Raw genomic sequence first — 18,314 nt, forward strand, 5'->3', positions numbered from 1 at the left:
GAACTGTCCGGACACACTGACCTTTGGGGTGAGGGAAAACAGCCGCGGCCACTGAGATGTAAGAAGAACCCATTTATTCCCCCCCCCCACTCCTTTGAGGCAGCCGAGTGGAATCCAAACACTCACCAGTTGGCACCTGGCTTCCTTTTGTAACGAAACAGGTGGCTTTACATGCCGCGGCTGAGTTTTTGGGAGCCATATGGCCCAATGCCAAATGAGCTTCCACGACACAAAGAGACAGTCCGGTATGGACAACAGGCCGAAGGATTGCAAGCTGCATGTTCAATGTCAGCTCGGGGCGGGGGGGGGGGGGGAGGGGAAACAGAGGACTAAGACTTCCTGAAATTGTAGTTTACTATGACGATTGAAAGATTACTGCTGTCTTGTTTCTCTCTTGCACAATGTGTGTGTGTGTGTGTGCACATGCATGGGGGGTGAGGGAGAATGGGAGATGTAGATTTCCAATAAGCTTGTTTTCCCCCCTGTATCTTAATGATATTATAGGTGGGATTTTCAAAGCAGCTTAGGGGAGTTTAGCACCTAATTCCCACCAGATTTTTCTGTTAGTTATCAGGTTTTTAGTGATGTACATTGAAGGGGTGGGAACATAGTGGCTGTTGGCTTTATAATAACGACTCAATATCATTGTGATGTATTTGTGTTACGGTAGCACCCAAAGGCCCCAGGTCACTAGGCAACGTACCGATGCATAGTAAGAAGCAGACCCTGCCCCGTAGCACTTGCAGCCTGAATAGACAATCAGTGAGAGAGGAAACAGAAGCACGGATAGGTGAACTAATCTGGTCAAGGTCACACGGTGACTGAGCCAGCAAATACAAGCCAGCTCTTCTGAGCCCCGGTGCTGTTGCTAAGTCCCGCGACACCATCATTTACCATGTCCTGCCCAGGGTAAAACAGGGAGGGAGGGAGGATTCAGGAAAGTAGGAAAAACTTCCTAACTGTAAGGATAGTGGAGGGTGGAACAGGTTCTCGAGGGAGGTTGTGGAATCCCCATCTCTGGAGCTTTTTAAGAACCAGTGGACAAACACCTGTCAAGGATGGTCTAGGTATACTGGTCCTTCCTCAGCATGGAGGATGGATGCAATGACCTCCTGAGGTCTCTTCCAGCACTTCGTATCTATGATTCTATCCCTCCCAATGTATAATAAAGTGACAATTTTTAACGTGCAAGCCGCTGTGTTTGTGGGCCTCTGGTCACCTTAACACACACACACCAGCCGAAGTCCTGCCTTACCACTGCAAAGGCGATAAAGGCAGATAAAAATTTCAGAGCAGGAGCATTAGGGAAAACCTCGAACAAACCATACCATCCTACAAATGCAAAAACGAAAGAGGTAACCGAATGGCCGCTTGCCTCATCAGGGCCGCCCAGAGGATTCAGGGGGCCTGGGGCAAACCAATTTCGGGGGCCCCTTCCATAAAAAAAGTTGCAATACTATAGAATACTATATTCTTGTGGGGGCCCTTGCGGGGGCCGGGGCCTGGAGCAAATTGCCCCACTTGCCCCCCCCCCCCCCCCCCCCGGGAGGCCCTGTGCCTCACCCTTAAAAGGCATCCTTCAGCATGCAGTATTTTATACTCTAGCATGGACTGTTCATCCATTGCGTTTGCTTGGGTTACACACAATAAGTGATGTTTACCCCTATACACAGTAACAAGGAGTCTGTTTTCCTTTTCCCTTCCCCGAGCTAGGGATTTAGCCCTGGTTAGAGTAGTTTCCGTTACAATTGTCCTGTTTGCCTCCCCCCATTATAATTATCTGTGAATCAGCTTCATTTTTCACATCTTGTGACTGGTTTTTCCCCAACTCTCCATGAGTATCAGAAAAGTAACCTAAGGCCATTTGCTAGGCCAGGCAAGCGGTACTGAGGACAGGATTGGAAGGTGGGACAGGGACTGGTTTTAAGCTACTTTTGCACTCCCCAGTCCTGGGGTCTGCCTGGCCCAACCGTCCCTTCCAGTAGCTGTGGACCATGGGGTGCAGAGATCATTATTAGTCATGTTTATTACAGTATCACCTAGGGGCTGTCTGAAAACAGGAGCTCCATTGTGCTCGGCGCTGTACTAACCGAGGGTAGTAGACAATCCCTGCCCCAAAGAGCCCCTCTGCCCATGCTCCCTTTCCTCCGGGAATGTCTCATGCACTGGGATGAAGAGGCTGCTGAGTGTGCTGTGTTGGGTCTGCACCACCTGGAGATATTTGCCTATGCAAGGAGAGCCAAATCTTTGCCTCTGCTTTGTGCTGAAGCGCCAAAGACGGCACAGAATCCAGCCCTTAATTTCATCAATTGTCATTAAAGCAGGGAAGTGGCCCAGGGGTTAGCAGAATAAACAGGTAGCAGATAGATTAGCAAGGGAGGACATCTATGGTGAGTGAAAATAATCAAATACATAAATAAAAAGGCAGGAATAAGGAAATGACACTCAGTTCCAACGTTTGTCTTTTTTGGGGGTTGATTGTAACCCCATTTTCCTACATCTCTCCATACCCCTCGGTCTCATCAACGGCTGAATTCATTGTTATCAATAGCGGGCCACGTATGTTGAAAATAAATACAGAGACCCTGAAAGCGACGAACAGCCCCCATTCTGGTGGTTCTTATTGTATCTCATCATTTCTCACTTGGATGTCTATTATACATCATCACTGCCTGGAGATGTGATTTTTGCTTGAAGGTCTAAGAAGGACCTTACAGCTGGCCCCAGTTCAACTTCCAAACAGGCTAGCTTGCAAGATATTTTTACAGCTCCTAGGATGATACTCTTAACAATTTGATCCTGTACCTTTTTAAGAGTCCAGTGGAGGGCAACAAAAATGATTAGGGGTCTGGAGCACATGACTTATGAGGAGAGGCTGAGGGAACTGGGATTGTTTAGTCTCCAGAAGAGAAGAATGAGGGGGGATTTGATAGTAGCCTTCAACTACCTGAAGGGGGGTTCCAAAGAGGATGGAGCTCGGCTGTTCTCAGTGGTGGCAGATGACAGAACAAGGAGCAATGGTCTCAAGTTGCAGTGGGGGAGGTCCAGGGTGGATATTAGGAAACACTATTTCACTAGGAGGGTGGTGAAGCACTGGAATGCGTTACTTAGGGAGGTGGTGGAGTCTCCTTCCTTGGAGATTTTTAAGGCCCGGCTTGACAAAGCCCTGGCTGGGATGATTTAGTTGGGAATTGGTCCTGCTTTGAGCAGGGATTGGACTAGATGACCTCTTGAGGTCCCTTCCAACCCTGATATTCTATGATTCTAAGAGGTATCTACTCATGGGATTCCCAAAATGCCATTAAGAGGCCAAAGCGCAGCATAAAGAACGTATTAGTCCGTGTTAATAGTAACAATAATGCGCTGGACTCTGAATTGTGTCATCCACTTGGACAGCACCAATCGTGGGCTAAGTCTGGTACTTTGCAGTCTGCCCTGAGTAATGGGCAGTGCGGCGTTGCAGTGCCCCAGGAAGGGACTGAATCGTGACCCTCTTCCTGGTGTAGTTTACTTCCCCCTGTTTGCCAGCTCAGTTGCAGTGGCTAGTGAGCTGGAGGGGAGAGAGCCAAAGTTTGCCTGCTTCCCATTCACTGTGGATGAGGGTGGATCGCAGTCCAGTGGCAGCTGCTCTTCCGGAGCCCAGTGTACTGTGACATGCAATGGAGGCAGCTCATAGATTCTAGGACTGGAAGGGACCTCGAGAGGTCATCGAGTCCAGTCCCCTGCCCGCATGGCAGGACCAAATACTGTCTAGACCATCCCTGATAGACATTTATCTAACCTACTCTTAAATATCTCCAGAGACGGAGATTCCACAACCTCCCTAGGCAATTTGTTCCAGTGTTTAACCACCCTGACAGTTAGGAACTTTTTCCTAATGTCCAACCTAGACCTCCCTTGCTGCAGTTTAAACCCATTGCTTCTGGTTCTATCCTTAGAGGCTAAGGTGAACAAGTTCTCTCCCTCCTCCTTATGACACCCTTTTAGATACCTGAAAACTGCTATCATGTCCCCTCTCAGTCTTCTCTTTTCCAAACTAAACAAACCCAATTCTTTCAGCCTTCCTTCATAGGTCATGTTCTCAAGACCTTTAATCATTCTTGTTGCTCTTCTTTGGACCCTTTCCAATTTCTCCACATCTTTTTTAAAATGCGGCACCCAGAACTGGACACAATACTCCAGCTGAGGCCTAACCAGAGCAGAGTAGAGCGGAAGAATGACTTCTCGTGTCTTGCTCACAACACACCTGTTAATACATCCCAGAATCATGTTTGCTTTTTTTGCAACAGCATCACACTGTTGACTCATATTTAGCTTGTGGTCCACTATAACCCCTAGATCCCTTTCTGCCGTACTCCTTCCTAGACAGTCTTTTCCCATTCATGCAACAGAGTAGGGTGTCACCTTATCCCTCCTTCCTCCTCTATAAAGTCTGGCTCAGTTTTAGGTAGAAATGAGCGGTAAATGGCTTTCCTGTTGTGCAACATTTTTCAAGGTTTGCAAAAATTTGCCTGTCTCACATCAGGACAGAAAGTCGAAATCTTGAACATTTTTGTAGACTGAAAATCTGGAAAAAAAATGTGCTGGGGTCCATCAAAAGATTTCATTTGGATCAGTTTGAAAGGGTTTGTTTCAATGTCCACCGTTTTGAATCCATTTTGGGGGGCTATAATTAGCTTAAATTTCAGAGCAAAAAAAAAGTCATTTTGAACCAGAAAACTGGAATGTTTTCATTTGGAACATCCCGAAACAAAATGTCTTAATAATTTTGAAACTTATTTTTTCACAGTTTTTTTTCAGGCTGAAAAAATTAATCAGAACTGGCCCTTTCACACCAAACCTTTTGGTTTTGACAAACTGGCATTGTCTGATGGGAAAAAATGTTGTGCTGAAAAATCACTGACCAGCTCTCGATGACTGGGAGCGAGAATGATCAGGAATCAAGGAACTGAGAGTCTAGAGTAGAAGAGATAATGGATTAGAAAGGGAGGCTTGGACAAGTGTGGATTTGGACAGATGATGATTACCCTAAATTCTGCACTTGCTGTACAGCAGGGGTTCTCAAACTGGGGGTTGTGACCTCTCAGGGGGGGTCACAAGGTTATTACTTGGTGGTCGCGAGCTGTCAGCCTCTACCCCAAACCCCGCTTTGCCTCCAGCATTTATAATAGTGTTAAATATAAACAAATGTGGTTTTAATTTATAAGGGGGGTTGCACTCATAAACTTGCTGTGTGACAGGGGTCACCAATACAAAAGTTTGAGAACCACTGGTGTAGAGAGCACCTTTCTTCCAGGACCTCAGAGTAATCATCCCTACTCAACTGGTTCACCCACGTGCTAGTTGTATCTGAGGTGCTTATATGTCCCCATCGCCCTAATAGTACACAGTAGAACCTCAGAGTTCTGAACATCAGAGTCACAAACTGACCAGTCAACCACACACCTCATTTGGAACCGGAAGTACACAATCATGCAGCAGCAGAGACGGGGGAGGGGGAGGGAAAAAGCAAATGCAGCACAGTACTGTGTTAAACGTAAACTACTACAAAAATAAAGGGAAAGCAGCATTCTCCTTCTGCATAGTAAAGTTTCAAACCTGCATTAAGTCAATGTTCAGTTGTAAACTTTTGAAAAGAGCAACCTGAATGTTTTGTTCAGAGTTACTAACAACCTCCATTCCCAGGATGTTTATAACGCTGAGGTTCTACAGAACATTTAATGTATCTATCTTCACAACACTCCTATGAGATAGTGAAGTACCTGTTATATACCAAATGAGTGATTGAGGGCTAAAGGACATGCCAAAGGTCTCTAGGAGAGTAGGGACTTGAACCTATGCTTCTTAAGTTCTAGGCAAATACCTTAATCGGAGGCTCAGTTCCCCCTGTGCTGGCATCCATCCATCCTTGCGATACACCCTCAGTACCAGGTGTACCATGACTCAAGTATTAGAGGCCTCTAGCCCCTGGTAGATTCAATCAATGGTAGATTCTGCCATTGTTGCCATTACACCAGTGCAAACGCCTAACACAAAGGCATTGCACCAGTACAAACGGGACTGAAACTTACCCCAGTAAGTTGCACTGGGGAAAACACCGATTTACACAGTTGCTGTGTATCTGTTAGTATTATTCGTATTTCTGTGGCGCCTGGGAGTTCGAGTCCTGGACCAGGACCCCCTTGTGCTTGGCGCTGTACAAAGACAGAACAAAAGACATTCCCTGCCCAAAGAGCTTACAGTGTAGATATGAGCGAAGAGATCAACAGATGGATACAGACAGGCAGGGGAGTACAAGGAAACAATGAGACAATATTGGTCAGCATATGATAGGCCGTGGTCACATCATCCTGGAGACTTATCTCCCAGGGCGAGTTCTACTAGTGTAGCTACACCAGAGCATGCAAGCAAGGAACCAAACACAAAACCACAATATAGACAGGGCAGTAAGTGCAGCCAGCCAGAACTGAGTAATTGGGGCCCAGGAGTCCTGACTCCCAGTCCTCTTCTCTAACTTTGGGGCATTCTTGAGAAATGCTAACGAAAGGTTGCAGAGTATACACGGGAGAAAGAGAAGGATACATTAGCTCCCAGACCCAAATCAGCTCTTTCTGATTCTTAGTACCTCTGATGGCCATGATTAAGTAGGTGGTGAAACACTAGTTGGGCATTTAACCGGGCTGTGGATGATTCCCCAGGAATACACTGGATCACCATATGCGAATACTGTACATGCTCACCCAGATTTTTACTGCATCCTGGCCCACCAGTGTCATCTGCGCCTTTGCATTCAGTGAGCAGGCACAGCGGATCCAACCTACCGTCAGTACTGAATGCAGAAATGGATCCCATGCGTATTTGGTTTTTGCATCGAATTTGTCCTCCAAGTTCTGAGATGTAAATCCTAAGCAGTGGCATTAAAAAGAAAGTGGCGCCGTGATTTTATAACATTGCATGTAAGAAAACAAAATCTAATTAGTAATTGCTTCTGGCAGCATCAACAGCAGTGACATGATAGATCGCAACACCCATGGGGCAGGGACTGTCTTTTTGCTCTGTCTTTGTACAGTGCCTGGCACAATGGCGTCCTGGTCCGTGATGGGGGCTCATAGGCACTATTGGAATACACATAATTAGTAATAAGAATAATGACACAGGGGCCATTGTATTGTGCAACCATGTAGGAAGACAATGGGTGAAAATGAGGATTGGTTGAAATGTTTCCATTGAAACTGTTTTTTGGTGGAAAATTGGGTTTTGGACAAAACAATTTTTCAAGATTTGTTTTTTCTGCAGAAAAAATGGACTTTTAGTTGAAAAACTGAACATCTGAAACCCCCCAAAATTTCAATTTGGAAATGCTATTATGGTGCCACATGGGAACTGTAGTCTGGGTGACTCATGCCCTCATTCTCCACTATTGGCCAGGATCCCCTTAGCAGACTACAAAAAGAAGAACAGGAGTACTTGTGGCACCTTAGAGACTAACAAATTTATTAGAGCATAAGCTTTCGTGGACTACGAAATTTATGCTCTAATAAATTTGTTAGTCTCTAAGGTGCCACAAGTACTCCTGTTCTTCTTTTTGCGGATACAGACTAACACGGCTGCTACTCTGAAACTTAGCAGACTACATTTCCCATAAAGCAACTGAGTCTAGAGGTCATGTGATGGGAGCATGTGACTCAGAACTAGGGATGCTAGGAGATATAAAGGGCAGCCTGAGCTCAGTTAGAGGGTGAGGTCTGTAGGGAGTGGGTTGGTTCCTGTAGGAGGTAGAACCTGGTTTATCTTGAACTCCTTTGGGTTGGAGATATGAAACTTACCCCTGAAGGAAAGGGTCTGACAGCCTGCTGCTGTTGGGAATATTATTTGATGCACTGGCTGGTGGGTTGGCTCAGGGGTTTATCGACGGTGCCTCGACTGCAGGTACAATTTTAGAAAATGGAAAGAGTCTGTATCCAGCCAAGAAGGGGGTGTTGGCACTAGCAGCTGATTTGAAATGAGTTGGATTCCTGTTATTCTATATAAATGTTGGGGTTTTTTTTTGAGACAAGATCTCTCTCTTCTCAATATTGGCTATACCAAAACTTGAATTAATATCTCTTCTATTATGAGTTATTTATATTACTTTATTTCCCCCAATTAGGAGCGGGGCTCCATTGTGCCAGGCCCTGTACAAACATATAATATGAGACAGTCCTTTGCCTGCGTTCTTTTCTACACAGCTTCTTATACTACCCTCATCACTGCAGTATCTAAGCACCCACCATTAGTACATTAAGTGGTGTGGCCTAGTGGCTGGAGACATAGACTAGATCTTAGGAGCCCTGGGTTCTGTTCCTGGCTCTACTGCCGGGTGAGTCACTTCCCCTTCCTGTGCCTTAGTTTCCCTATGTGTAAAATGAGTGTAATGATGCTGACCTCCCTTGTAAAGCACTTTCAGTACTACTGATAATGGGAAACTGAGGCACAGAGAAGTAAAGTGACTTGCCCACAGTAGTGCAGCAGCAGAGCTAGGAAAGAAGTTAGGTATCTTGAGTTCCTCATCTGTTGCTGTAATCCTTAAAATTCTGCTGCTTCTTCAAGGTTTTTGAAAGCTTTCAGTAACACAGAAGATGGCCTGTGGGAATGGACAGTTGGAACATTGTCACTTTAGTTTATCTTTCCCATGTGTTTTACTGAGTGGGGCAGAATAGCCTATGTTCTTAGATTATAAATTGTTTGGAGCAGGACACTTTGCTGTGTCTGTACAGTGCCTAGCAGATCAGGATTGGGGACCCACCCCAGAGCATGACCATAATATCCTTATTCAATAACAATATTCATAGAATCATAGAATATCAGGGATGGAAGAGACCTCATGAGGTCATCTAGTCCAATCCACTGCTCAAAGCAGGACCAATCCCCAACTAAATCATCCCAGCCAGGGCTTTGTCAAGCCTGACCTTAAAAACCTCTAAGGAAGGAGATTCCACCACCTCCCTAGGTAACGCATTCCAATGCTTCACCACCCTCCTAGTGAAAAAGTTTTTCCTAATATCCAACCTAACTCCCCCCGCCCCCGCAATCTGAGACCATTACTCCTTGTTCTGTCATCTGGTACCCCTGAGAACAGTTTAGATCCATCCTCTTTAGAACCCCCTTTCAGGTAGTTGAAAGCAGCTATCAAATCCCCCCTCATTCTTCTCTTCTGCAGACTAAATATTCAGGCGTCACATCACGGTTGATGTTGGGAGAGATTTCTGGGAAAACTCTTTCCTTATTTGATGGATCCTGCTCTTTTTTTCTTTTCCCTGAAAGCTTTTGATGTTGTGTAAGCGAGAGAAGTGCTTCCATCCCCACAGATGACCAAGCTGGAATATCAATTACTTCTTCTCTAATGCTTTCTTCTCTTTCTTCTCTGCCTGTTGATTGCTGAAGTTATCCCCGTGAACAAGCAAGTCAGGCTGTTGTTCAAGTCAGTTTCATGTGTCCACATAGGTATATTGTTCAATTTAAGGTTATACGTCATGTTGTCCATTCTGTTAGAAAAGGCCCAGTAGATCTGCTAGCGTAACTGGCCTCCTGGGCAAAAGGAGAAGTTTGATGAAGAAAAGCTGTGCATACCAGCCGGCTGTTCAGGCAACTCTAGTCTTGCCAGGCAGGTTGGAAAAGGTCATTCCAACGGGGAACAGCAGTCAGCCATTGTGTTCCACTGAGCCTGCCGCAGCATGGGAACTGAACTGTGCAACAAGGATATCCAAAGATTATAGCAGCTGTCTGGCAGCTTTATACTAGACAGACAAGCTACGCTGGAGCAGTGAGCATCCAAAGGCGTTGCAACACGGTGCCTGAGAGAGAAGCCTTATTTTTAATTTGATTAGAGATAATGGTGGAGGCCCAGCATTCTTCTGCATCTAGTGCAGGGTGTTGCAAATGACTGGATAGAATGGGCAATGTTTTCAAAACCGCGTGTCTGAAATTAGGCTCCTAAATTCATACGTGGGCACCTAGATAAAAACGGGCTGATTTTCAGAGGTGTGGTGCGTCGGCAAACTCCATGGACTTCGGCTGGATTTGTGGGTGCTGAGAACTTTTGAAAATCAGGGTGCTTGTATTTAGATGCCCAACTATGAATTCAGAAGCCTAACTTAGGCGCTCCTGGGTGAAAAATTTTGGCTAGCGTCTTATGAAACCAACATAAAGTTGCTTAAGGAGTTAATAGGATCAGCTGCAGTCTGGTATTTTCCAAAGGTTTCGGCAAGTTTAATATTCCGTTTTATGGAAACTTCTGCATCAAACGTTTATTTTAGGGAATCAGAAGGATGACAAACTTGTGAAAGCAGCAGGCACTGAGCCAAAAAGCAAGAAAAATCCATTCTGTTTGGATAATAGCAAATTCCCTGGCTGACTGCTATTCAAAGACCGACTTACTTAGCTCTAAGAATCAAGGCTTCGAATCCTGGACGCCCGCTGAGGGAGTCTGAATTCTCCGCCATACAGCCTGAGAGAGAATTACACAAACTGAAGATATCCAAGGGAGATCAAGGGAGGATGACAAAAACTGTTTGCATCTGTCAGGAAGTGGAGGCAGGATAATAGATTTCTGAATAGGTTGTGTTGTTGCAAAGGTTACAATATTGCAGCTTTATTAGATTGCTAAATTCCTCAATATAATAACCAGCCATAACCTATTCAAAAGTCTGCTCAGGAGAGAGTGCATCCACTTTTAGGGCTATGTTTTTTTTTTTAACGGCCTCTAAGTTTGATGCATGCAATCACTTAATATTATTTATTATTTGTATTAGAGTAGCACCTGGAAGATCAGAATCCTATTATACGAAGCACTATACATCCACATAGCAAGAGACTGTCCTTTTCCTGCAGAACTTAGACAAGACAGACAAAGGGTGGGAGGGGAAACAGGGCGTGAATTCCCCAACATCACACAGCAGGTTATCAGCAGAGTTCGGAACAGAGTCCACATCTCCTGGCTCCCAGTCCGGTGCACTGTCCAATGGACCACCTTGACTCTCTAATCCACCCTCCTCCTCCAAGAGTGTGATCCTTTTTTTGGCAAATTATGGCCACACCCTTCAGTCATGGAAGTGGGCCCTAATCCTGCCATATTCTGTGGTTGCTTCCCTTAACTAATATCACCTCCGTCTTAATCTGGACTAAGCCAGATACTTGTCTCAACAAGACACGAGGGTAGCATGGGTGGGACATTGTCAAGGTTAGATGAGGGACAGAGAACTGCATAGTGACAAGTGACAATAGAACATTGTGAAATGCTGGGACAAGAGACCCTTCAAGGTGGATGAAAAAATGCCCATTGCTGCCCCCTGGGATTTCTCTAGGAGGCAACCAGAGTCCCATCTATACCTTCCAGAGTTTGCAGTTGAATCTATGCCACCTTCTGTCCAATAGTAGCCAAGGCGACTGCTAAGTCTTTAAAAAAACATCAGTATGGATCTCTGATCCTGGTACGTTGCTAAGAATAAATCACTAGCCAGTGTCTTCTCTGTATCAGACACCCAGTACTACATACTAAGGTGACTGGGAACCTAGAACTTAGATTTCCAGATCTAAAACCAGACTGACAGTGACCAAGGAATCTAATGTACTTATCTGGCCCCCATTACTGTAGTATCTGAGCATCTCACAATCTTTAATGTATTTATCCTCACACGCTGCTTGCATCCAGTTTCGATTCAGTCCTCTTTTATTAGCTTCCTATTGATAAAGAGGATGATTTATTGAGTTCCTCTCAGATCTGGGAAAGTCTGAGGTCACTCAGGAGAAAGCCCCTGTTTAGACCAGCTTTATAGTATCTGGAATAATGCATAAACATTTCCCTTCATCAGCCAGGATTCTTTCTGAGAATTGCCTATTGTACCTCCAGGCACTTTGTGAAAGCGATTGCATTGCTTTTTGAAAGCTCTAGCTCATAGGAAAGTATTTATAGTAGGAGAGGGAAATTGTTCCAAACGGCAGCCGTCTTTCACTGCAAATTTTATGCAACTGAGCATCACCACAACCTGTTTTTCATTTTAAAGTCAGGATTAAAATCTTACATTAAAATAATTATTTCCAGGTCTTACTAATGATTAGAACTAATTGGAAAATGTTTCCCCTCCCGCTTCCCTTGAAAATTTTGATTCAAAGCAAAAAATGTGTCGTCAGAACTTTTGGCAGAAAATTATGACTTTTTGTTGAAACTAACCCAACCCCCCAAATGTTTCAAAATGGCCATCTGAATGCATCTGAAGAAGTGGGTTTTTTTACCCACGAAAGCTTATGCCCAAATAAATCTGTTAGTCTTTAAGGTGCCACCGGACTCCTCGTTGTTTTTGTGGTTACAGACTAACACGGCTACCCCCTGATACTTGTCAAAATGGCCAGTGTCCCAATGAAAAACTGAATTTTTTTGAGGAAAGCAGACACTTTATGCAAAACTGTTTGTTTAGTTGAAAACTCAATTTCCCATAAAAAAAAATCGATGGAAAATTTTCAACCAGCCCTAGTAATCTCGCCTTAATTTATTGTTAAATTATTTTAACCATCTTACTGCAATTGTTCAGCATTTATGATGCTAGAACTTTTTGCCCGGCGTGAACAATGAGTGTAAACTGGCCTGTTTCCCTTTCTGTTTATAAGAGAGCTCATCCAATATCAGAATTTCTGTCTCATGGGAAATTCTGGTATTTCAAAATTTGTTTTCATCCCAAACCAGGGCAAAAAGTCATAATATTAGAATTTTTCATACAACGAATAGCTTTATTTAGCTGCCTAGACGGGATTTGTGTTCTTTTGGAAATCTAGCTCCAATTGTGGGGCCCTACGTGATTACGTTTAGGCTCCTAAATTTGAAAAAGTTGGTGTGGTATATTTGAAAACTTTGCTGGAATTGTAGGCTGTCACTTTAATGGGTAAGGGCTTTCCTGATCCTGCTGGCATGGTGAGGGGCTCTGCAGGGAAGCAAGCATTCATCAGAATCAGTTCTGCAGACTCTAGCTAGAATAAGGTGTGTTGAGTTGTGTGTTTCTCTTGTGGGGAGCAGCCTGCCTGTTCTATGTTTGTGGGTTCTTGTGTGTTATCAGTCTGAATTCTAAGGAAGAAAGTCGTGTTATGTTGCAACCTTCCAACAAGAGTATTTCATATTTTTATCTAACTTCTTTGTGTGTATGCTGTGAAACATAACAGTTGACCATAATACTTTCTCTCTCTTTATTATTTCTTGCAGCTTGCCTCCTCCGTTTCTTCAATTGTTTGCTTTTGAGGTTTTACTGTTAAATAATAAAAAGGCGGACGGGTTCTGAGACTGAATCGCGACCTGATTTTAATTGATTAGACCTTGGTGTCGTTTTCATGTACCAGGTCATTTTACACCAAGTGTCACATTTCCTTTAAAGCTGGGCAGTTAATCTTGGTCCTGAGTAGGAGTAATTCAGCCCATTACAAGAAGTGAATTTGCAGCATATAACTAATTAGCCACGCTTAAAAAAAAAAGTAATTTATCCCTTGTGAGAGACAGGTGATGAACACTGTATAAATAAGTGATTGGATTATCCCTATGTATGCCAGGTTCATATTCCACTGGGGTTCTGTGGAAGTTATTGCATCACCAGCACAGGGCATGCTGGGAAATTCAGTGAAGTAGGAACCATCATTCTGACTTCAGGAAATCTGAAAAGAAAGGATGGATTTGAAATAGAGATGGTTGAAACTCAGAATTTCTGTTCCATGGGAAATTCTGACATTTAGAAAGAAGAACAGGAGTACTTGTGGCACCTTAGAGACTAACAAATTTATTAGAGCATAAGCTTTCGTGGACTACAGCCCACTTCTTCGGATGCATATAGAATGGAACATATATTGAGGAGATATATATACACACATACAGAGAGCATAAACAGGTGGGAGTTGTCTTACCAACTCTGAGAGGCCAATTAATTAAGAGAAAAAAAAAAAACTTTTGAAGTGATAATCAAGCTAGCCGAGTACAGACAGTGTGATAAGAAGTGTGAGAGTACTTACAAGGGGAGATAGTACTCCTGTTCTTCTTTTTGCGGATACAGACTAACACGGCTGTTACTCTGAAACTTGACATTTAGAAATTTTCCTTTTTGTCCTGAATCAAAAAAATTGCAATTTCAAATTTTCCCTTTGAAATGTCATTTTGGAAGTATTGAAACAAACTTCTTGGAACATTTCATTTAGATAAATTGACTTTATCAATTCAATCTCATATCATATACAATAAATGAAATATTATATGTAATATGATGTATAAAATGAAATACTTTGACTGTATGTGACAGAATGGTAGCTGTAATACCCTAGTCACTCCAGGTAGTTGCTAACAGAGATGATTGCGGACAATTAACCTGTTATGTGGAGATTGTTGATACTTGGGGGGCAATGATTGGGCTCATGGGTGATTAGCTCAATAAGGGAAGCTATATAATTGGCAGGAACAGGAAGTAAGGGGGGAGAGCAGAGAAAGAGTTAGATGTGGTAGAGAAAGTTGGGTGGAAGGCTTCTCTTGACACATGCCTGTACTGTGTTCTGCAATGCTGAGAATCTAAAGATCCACATGGGGAAAAGAAATGTTGTGAGTGTGACAACCCAGAGGGGCCAGGCAGCCTGGCACACCGGTTAGTGGAGACAATGTATCAAAATGAACCACTTCAACCTTATTGAAACGGAACATTTTGATCATTTTTTGTTGAAAATGTTGACGAAATCGAGCTGTTCATGCAAAACATTTTGATTTTTGTCAGATCAGCACTTTCCGACAGAAAACTATTCTATCCGAATTTTTTTTTGACCACCTCTAGCTTTAAATGCATCTGTGCTGAATGTGCCTCTTACCCTTGGCATGCTGGGGCCTTTAACACTTATTCCTGAACTTTCTGCTATGTGCAGGAGCGGATAGTGCCATTTATGGCTTGCTGGTTTTTAGAACAGATCTGTGCCTCCAGGATAATTAGAGCAGCCTGGGGGTTGCTCTAATCTATACCAGTTCAGGATGGGTGGAGTGCTATATGCTCTGGCCACGCCCCCAACATCTTCCTCCCTGCATGCTACGCAAGTTCTTTGGTAGGTCCACAAGTTAGCGGCTTTATTTTTCAGTCTTACGTTTGATTGAAAACTTTCAATCAAGACTAGCCCTTAGCCTAGGCCTTGGCGACACTCGGGAATTCACAGCGCTGCCGTGTAGTCGCGCCACCAGCGCTGCGAGAGCTCTCTTGCAGCGCTGTATGTACTCCACCTCTCCGAGTGATTACACTGGTGCTTTACAGCGCTGCAGTCGGGGGGGGGGCGTTTTCACACCCTTGAGCGCAGCAAGTTGCAGCGCTGTACAGCGCCAGTGTAGCCAAGGCCTTAGACGCCTTTCTACAGGCTGATCCTACGCAAAAGCTCACGTCATGGGAACCAAGTTCAAGAAGCCTATTTATCAAAGAGCTTTTAAACTAAATGGAAAGAAAAACTCTCTTGAATTTTGTAGTGGCAATGGCCCTGCTTGCTCTGAAGGATATAGCATCCATGTAAATGCCGGCTGGGATGGACCCATTCCACAGATCTCTCTGATTCAGGTGCAATATCTTTTTAAAAACCGCATAGAACCTTTCTGCCTGTGATGCGTATTTTCAGAAGCCAGTAGAATCAACCCCCACTTGCTGTTTACTATGTGCTGCACTGTCCCATTTGTCATCAGAGCGGAGAGTCATATGCCTCTTAGGGGTTACCAGGTGGACTAACTAGAGTGGTATTTAAGTGACCATTGTCCCCCCTCCCCCCCGTCTTTGGTTCAAAGACTAGGATTGGAGTATTTCAGGGCTAATCAAGTTTTAAGTTGGGTTATTTTTCTTTCTTAATCAAAAGCTATTGCTGTAAAGTTTCTCTCTATCCTGTGGCTCGAATGGAGCATGCAGCAAACTAGGGGCTGAATTCAGCGATATCTGTGGTGAATTTGGTCCTAGGTCTGATCTGGACACTGGATTAAATAAGAAAGGTATTGACTAACTTCGCAGCCTTGTGGCCGACTTGAAAACCACCATGTCATCGGAGAAACTGCAGGTAATAGATGTTTGGGCTGCTGCTAAAAAGAATGGGGATTTTAAAAAGAATACTGATAATAATAAAATATAAAAAACCAGTGGCAAACCTCATTATCACTTTTGGAAGTGAAATGCGCTAGCTTCTCAGCAGGAGCGGGGAAGAAAGAGAGAGGTGTTGCATTGGAAGCAAAATGTCTGAGAACATTTCAAAGGGATATAGACAGGAGTGGGTGTTAGGAGAATAGAAGAAGGAAAGGGCGCTGCAGTTTAGTACAGCAAAGGGGATGTTGAAGGAATAAGGACCAATGAAAGTATGCAGTTAGTTCATGCGGCTAGAATCCTGAATATGAATATCCTGAATAGAGGATGTACTAGATAGACGTGTGTCTGACAGCTCTACAAAGCAGAGGCTCGCTGAGAATAATAAAGGGGGTACATTTAGATGGGGGTTCTGACATTTCCAGGTCCCAGTCTCTGATTCAGGTCAGGGTTATGCACCTTCATAACTCTCATATGATAGGATTCAGTGTCCTCAAACTTCTGTTGCAGTTGAGAGGCTTTGTCACCTAGAAAAGGTGTAGAGTCCTGACCAAACTTCCCTCTTTAGGGCATGCTTAGTAGGAGACTATGGAAAGAACTGTGTAGGTTTCCTGCCATTCCCTGGGATTTCTCCAGGGAAGCAGGTGATTAGACCCTTTGTTACTGCTGGAGAAATGTGACATGTGTCTCAGATTTCCTCTGCTGCCCCCTGGGAATTCAGAACTCCTGTTCTCGCTTCTGTAATGTGCTGCCACCACTTCTCAGAGCGGGTCGGGGGCTACAAAAACACTCCCCTGCTCATGACGGTTATGACTCTACCCTTCAAGATTGTCCTTGACTGATCAGGAATATTGGCTATCGTATTTCGGCAATAGCCGCCTGTTAGGGCTGGTAACTTCTCCAAATGGGATTTACCTCCCAGTGGTTTGAGCTCTTGGAATTTTTCTCTTTATAGGGATTTAAAGGTATTTAGGCTCCTTAACTGCCATAGAAATCGGTTACAGATCTGGGCCGAAGTGCTGGTGAAAGGAGCCAGGAGTGACAGCCCTGCTGGATGAAATGTCTCTGCTTATCCGACTGGGTGCTTATATTCTCCCAGTCACAAGGGCTTTTCAGGGCTAGGGCCCCTCTCAGGAGTCTAAACTGTGCCCATTGGAATCAGCTGAGAAGCTCCCGTTGACTTCAGTGGTGCAGTAGGATCAGACCCTAAAAGGAGCAGGGAGGAGGTAGAGCCGGGGGCCATCTGATGGAACTGGTGGGGCTGCAGAGTGAGCAGAAGATGAACCATGTTATGCAGTGGGGATGGTGTGCACAACAGCTGGTCTCCCCCTTACTCAAGTCTGGGCCTTAATGGTAGAATCTGGCCCAAAGTTTGGAACAGGATCCGGTTGTTTATACTGCAGCCATCCCCGGGGTATAAGCATTAGGGGGCCTCAAAATGACAGCTCCTGACTCGCTTCTTGCTAAGCTCAAGTCTGGGTTTCCCATTTGATCTGTTCCTCATGTACTAGATCTTAAAACAATAATTGCAGAGACCTAGCGCCTGATCTACGGTGTCGGAGAAATCCAAGCAGCGCCTGGTGAACAGACACTCTGCTGTTATTGCTCGTGGGAAGTTCTCACTGCGTCTCGAAGAATCCCTGGAGAGTTTATATTTTTATCACTGTTCTGTTTTCTCAACTACGACTCATCATTCAGGAGGGTGGAAAAGAAATGACAAAATTGCAGCCAAAGCACTTATGCTCTGCAACTTTCTGTCTCTCTCTGCGAGCTGTTGCAGAATTTAAACTCAGGCGGATCGTTTTTGTTACTTAGCCCAGGTCCACGCTAGAAAAGCTTTGTCGGATTAGCTATACCAGCAAAGCCTGCTAGTGGAGACCTCTTAACTCTCCTCTGCCGTGATATCCACAAAAGCACCTGACAACAGTTAGACTGGTGGTGTGCTGACACCACTGCCTATCATGCTGACCAATAGGGTCTCATTGTTTCCTTGTTCTCTCCCCTCTGTATCCAACGATCGATCCGGCGGGGGTCGATTTATCGTGTCTAGTCTAGACGCGATAAATCGACTGCCGAACGCTCTCCCATCGACTCTGGTACTCCACCGGGGCGAGAGGCGTAGGCGGAGTTGATGAGAGAGCGTCAGCTGTCGACTTACCGCAGTGAAGACACCGTGGTAAGTACATAAGAACATAAGAACGGCCGTAACGGGTCAGACCAAAGGTC

General features: G+C 44.5%; 1 protein-coding gene across 5 annotated transcripts in view; it reads left to right on the forward strand.

Moving 5' to 3' along the window:
* The window catches only part of SLC4A8 (solute carrier family 4 member 8), a 109,492-nt gene that overhangs the window by 26,639 nt on the left and 64,539 nt on the right, over positions 1 to 18,314 (forward strand). The window contains exon 1 of one of the 5 annotated variants that reach the window (XM_065576236.1): positions 7,750 to 7,929. The exons of the other annotated variants lie outside the window; for them this stretch is intronic. Coding sequence (XP_065432308.1) covers positions 7,816 to 7,929 — 114 coding nt within the window. The 5' untranslated portion in view covers positions 7,750 to 7,815. Of the gene's footprint in view, positions 1 to 7,749; positions 7,930 to 18,314 lie in introns of those variants that run through there. 5 annotated transcript variants of the gene reach the window in all.

The sequence above is a fragment of the Chrysemys picta genome, chromosome 22, assembly GCF_011386835.1.
Source record: "Chrysemys picta bellii isolate R12L10 chromosome 22, ASM1138683v2, whole genome shotgun sequence".
Lineage (NCBI taxonomy): Eukaryota > Metazoa > Chordata > Testudines > Emydidae > Chrysemys > Chrysemys picta.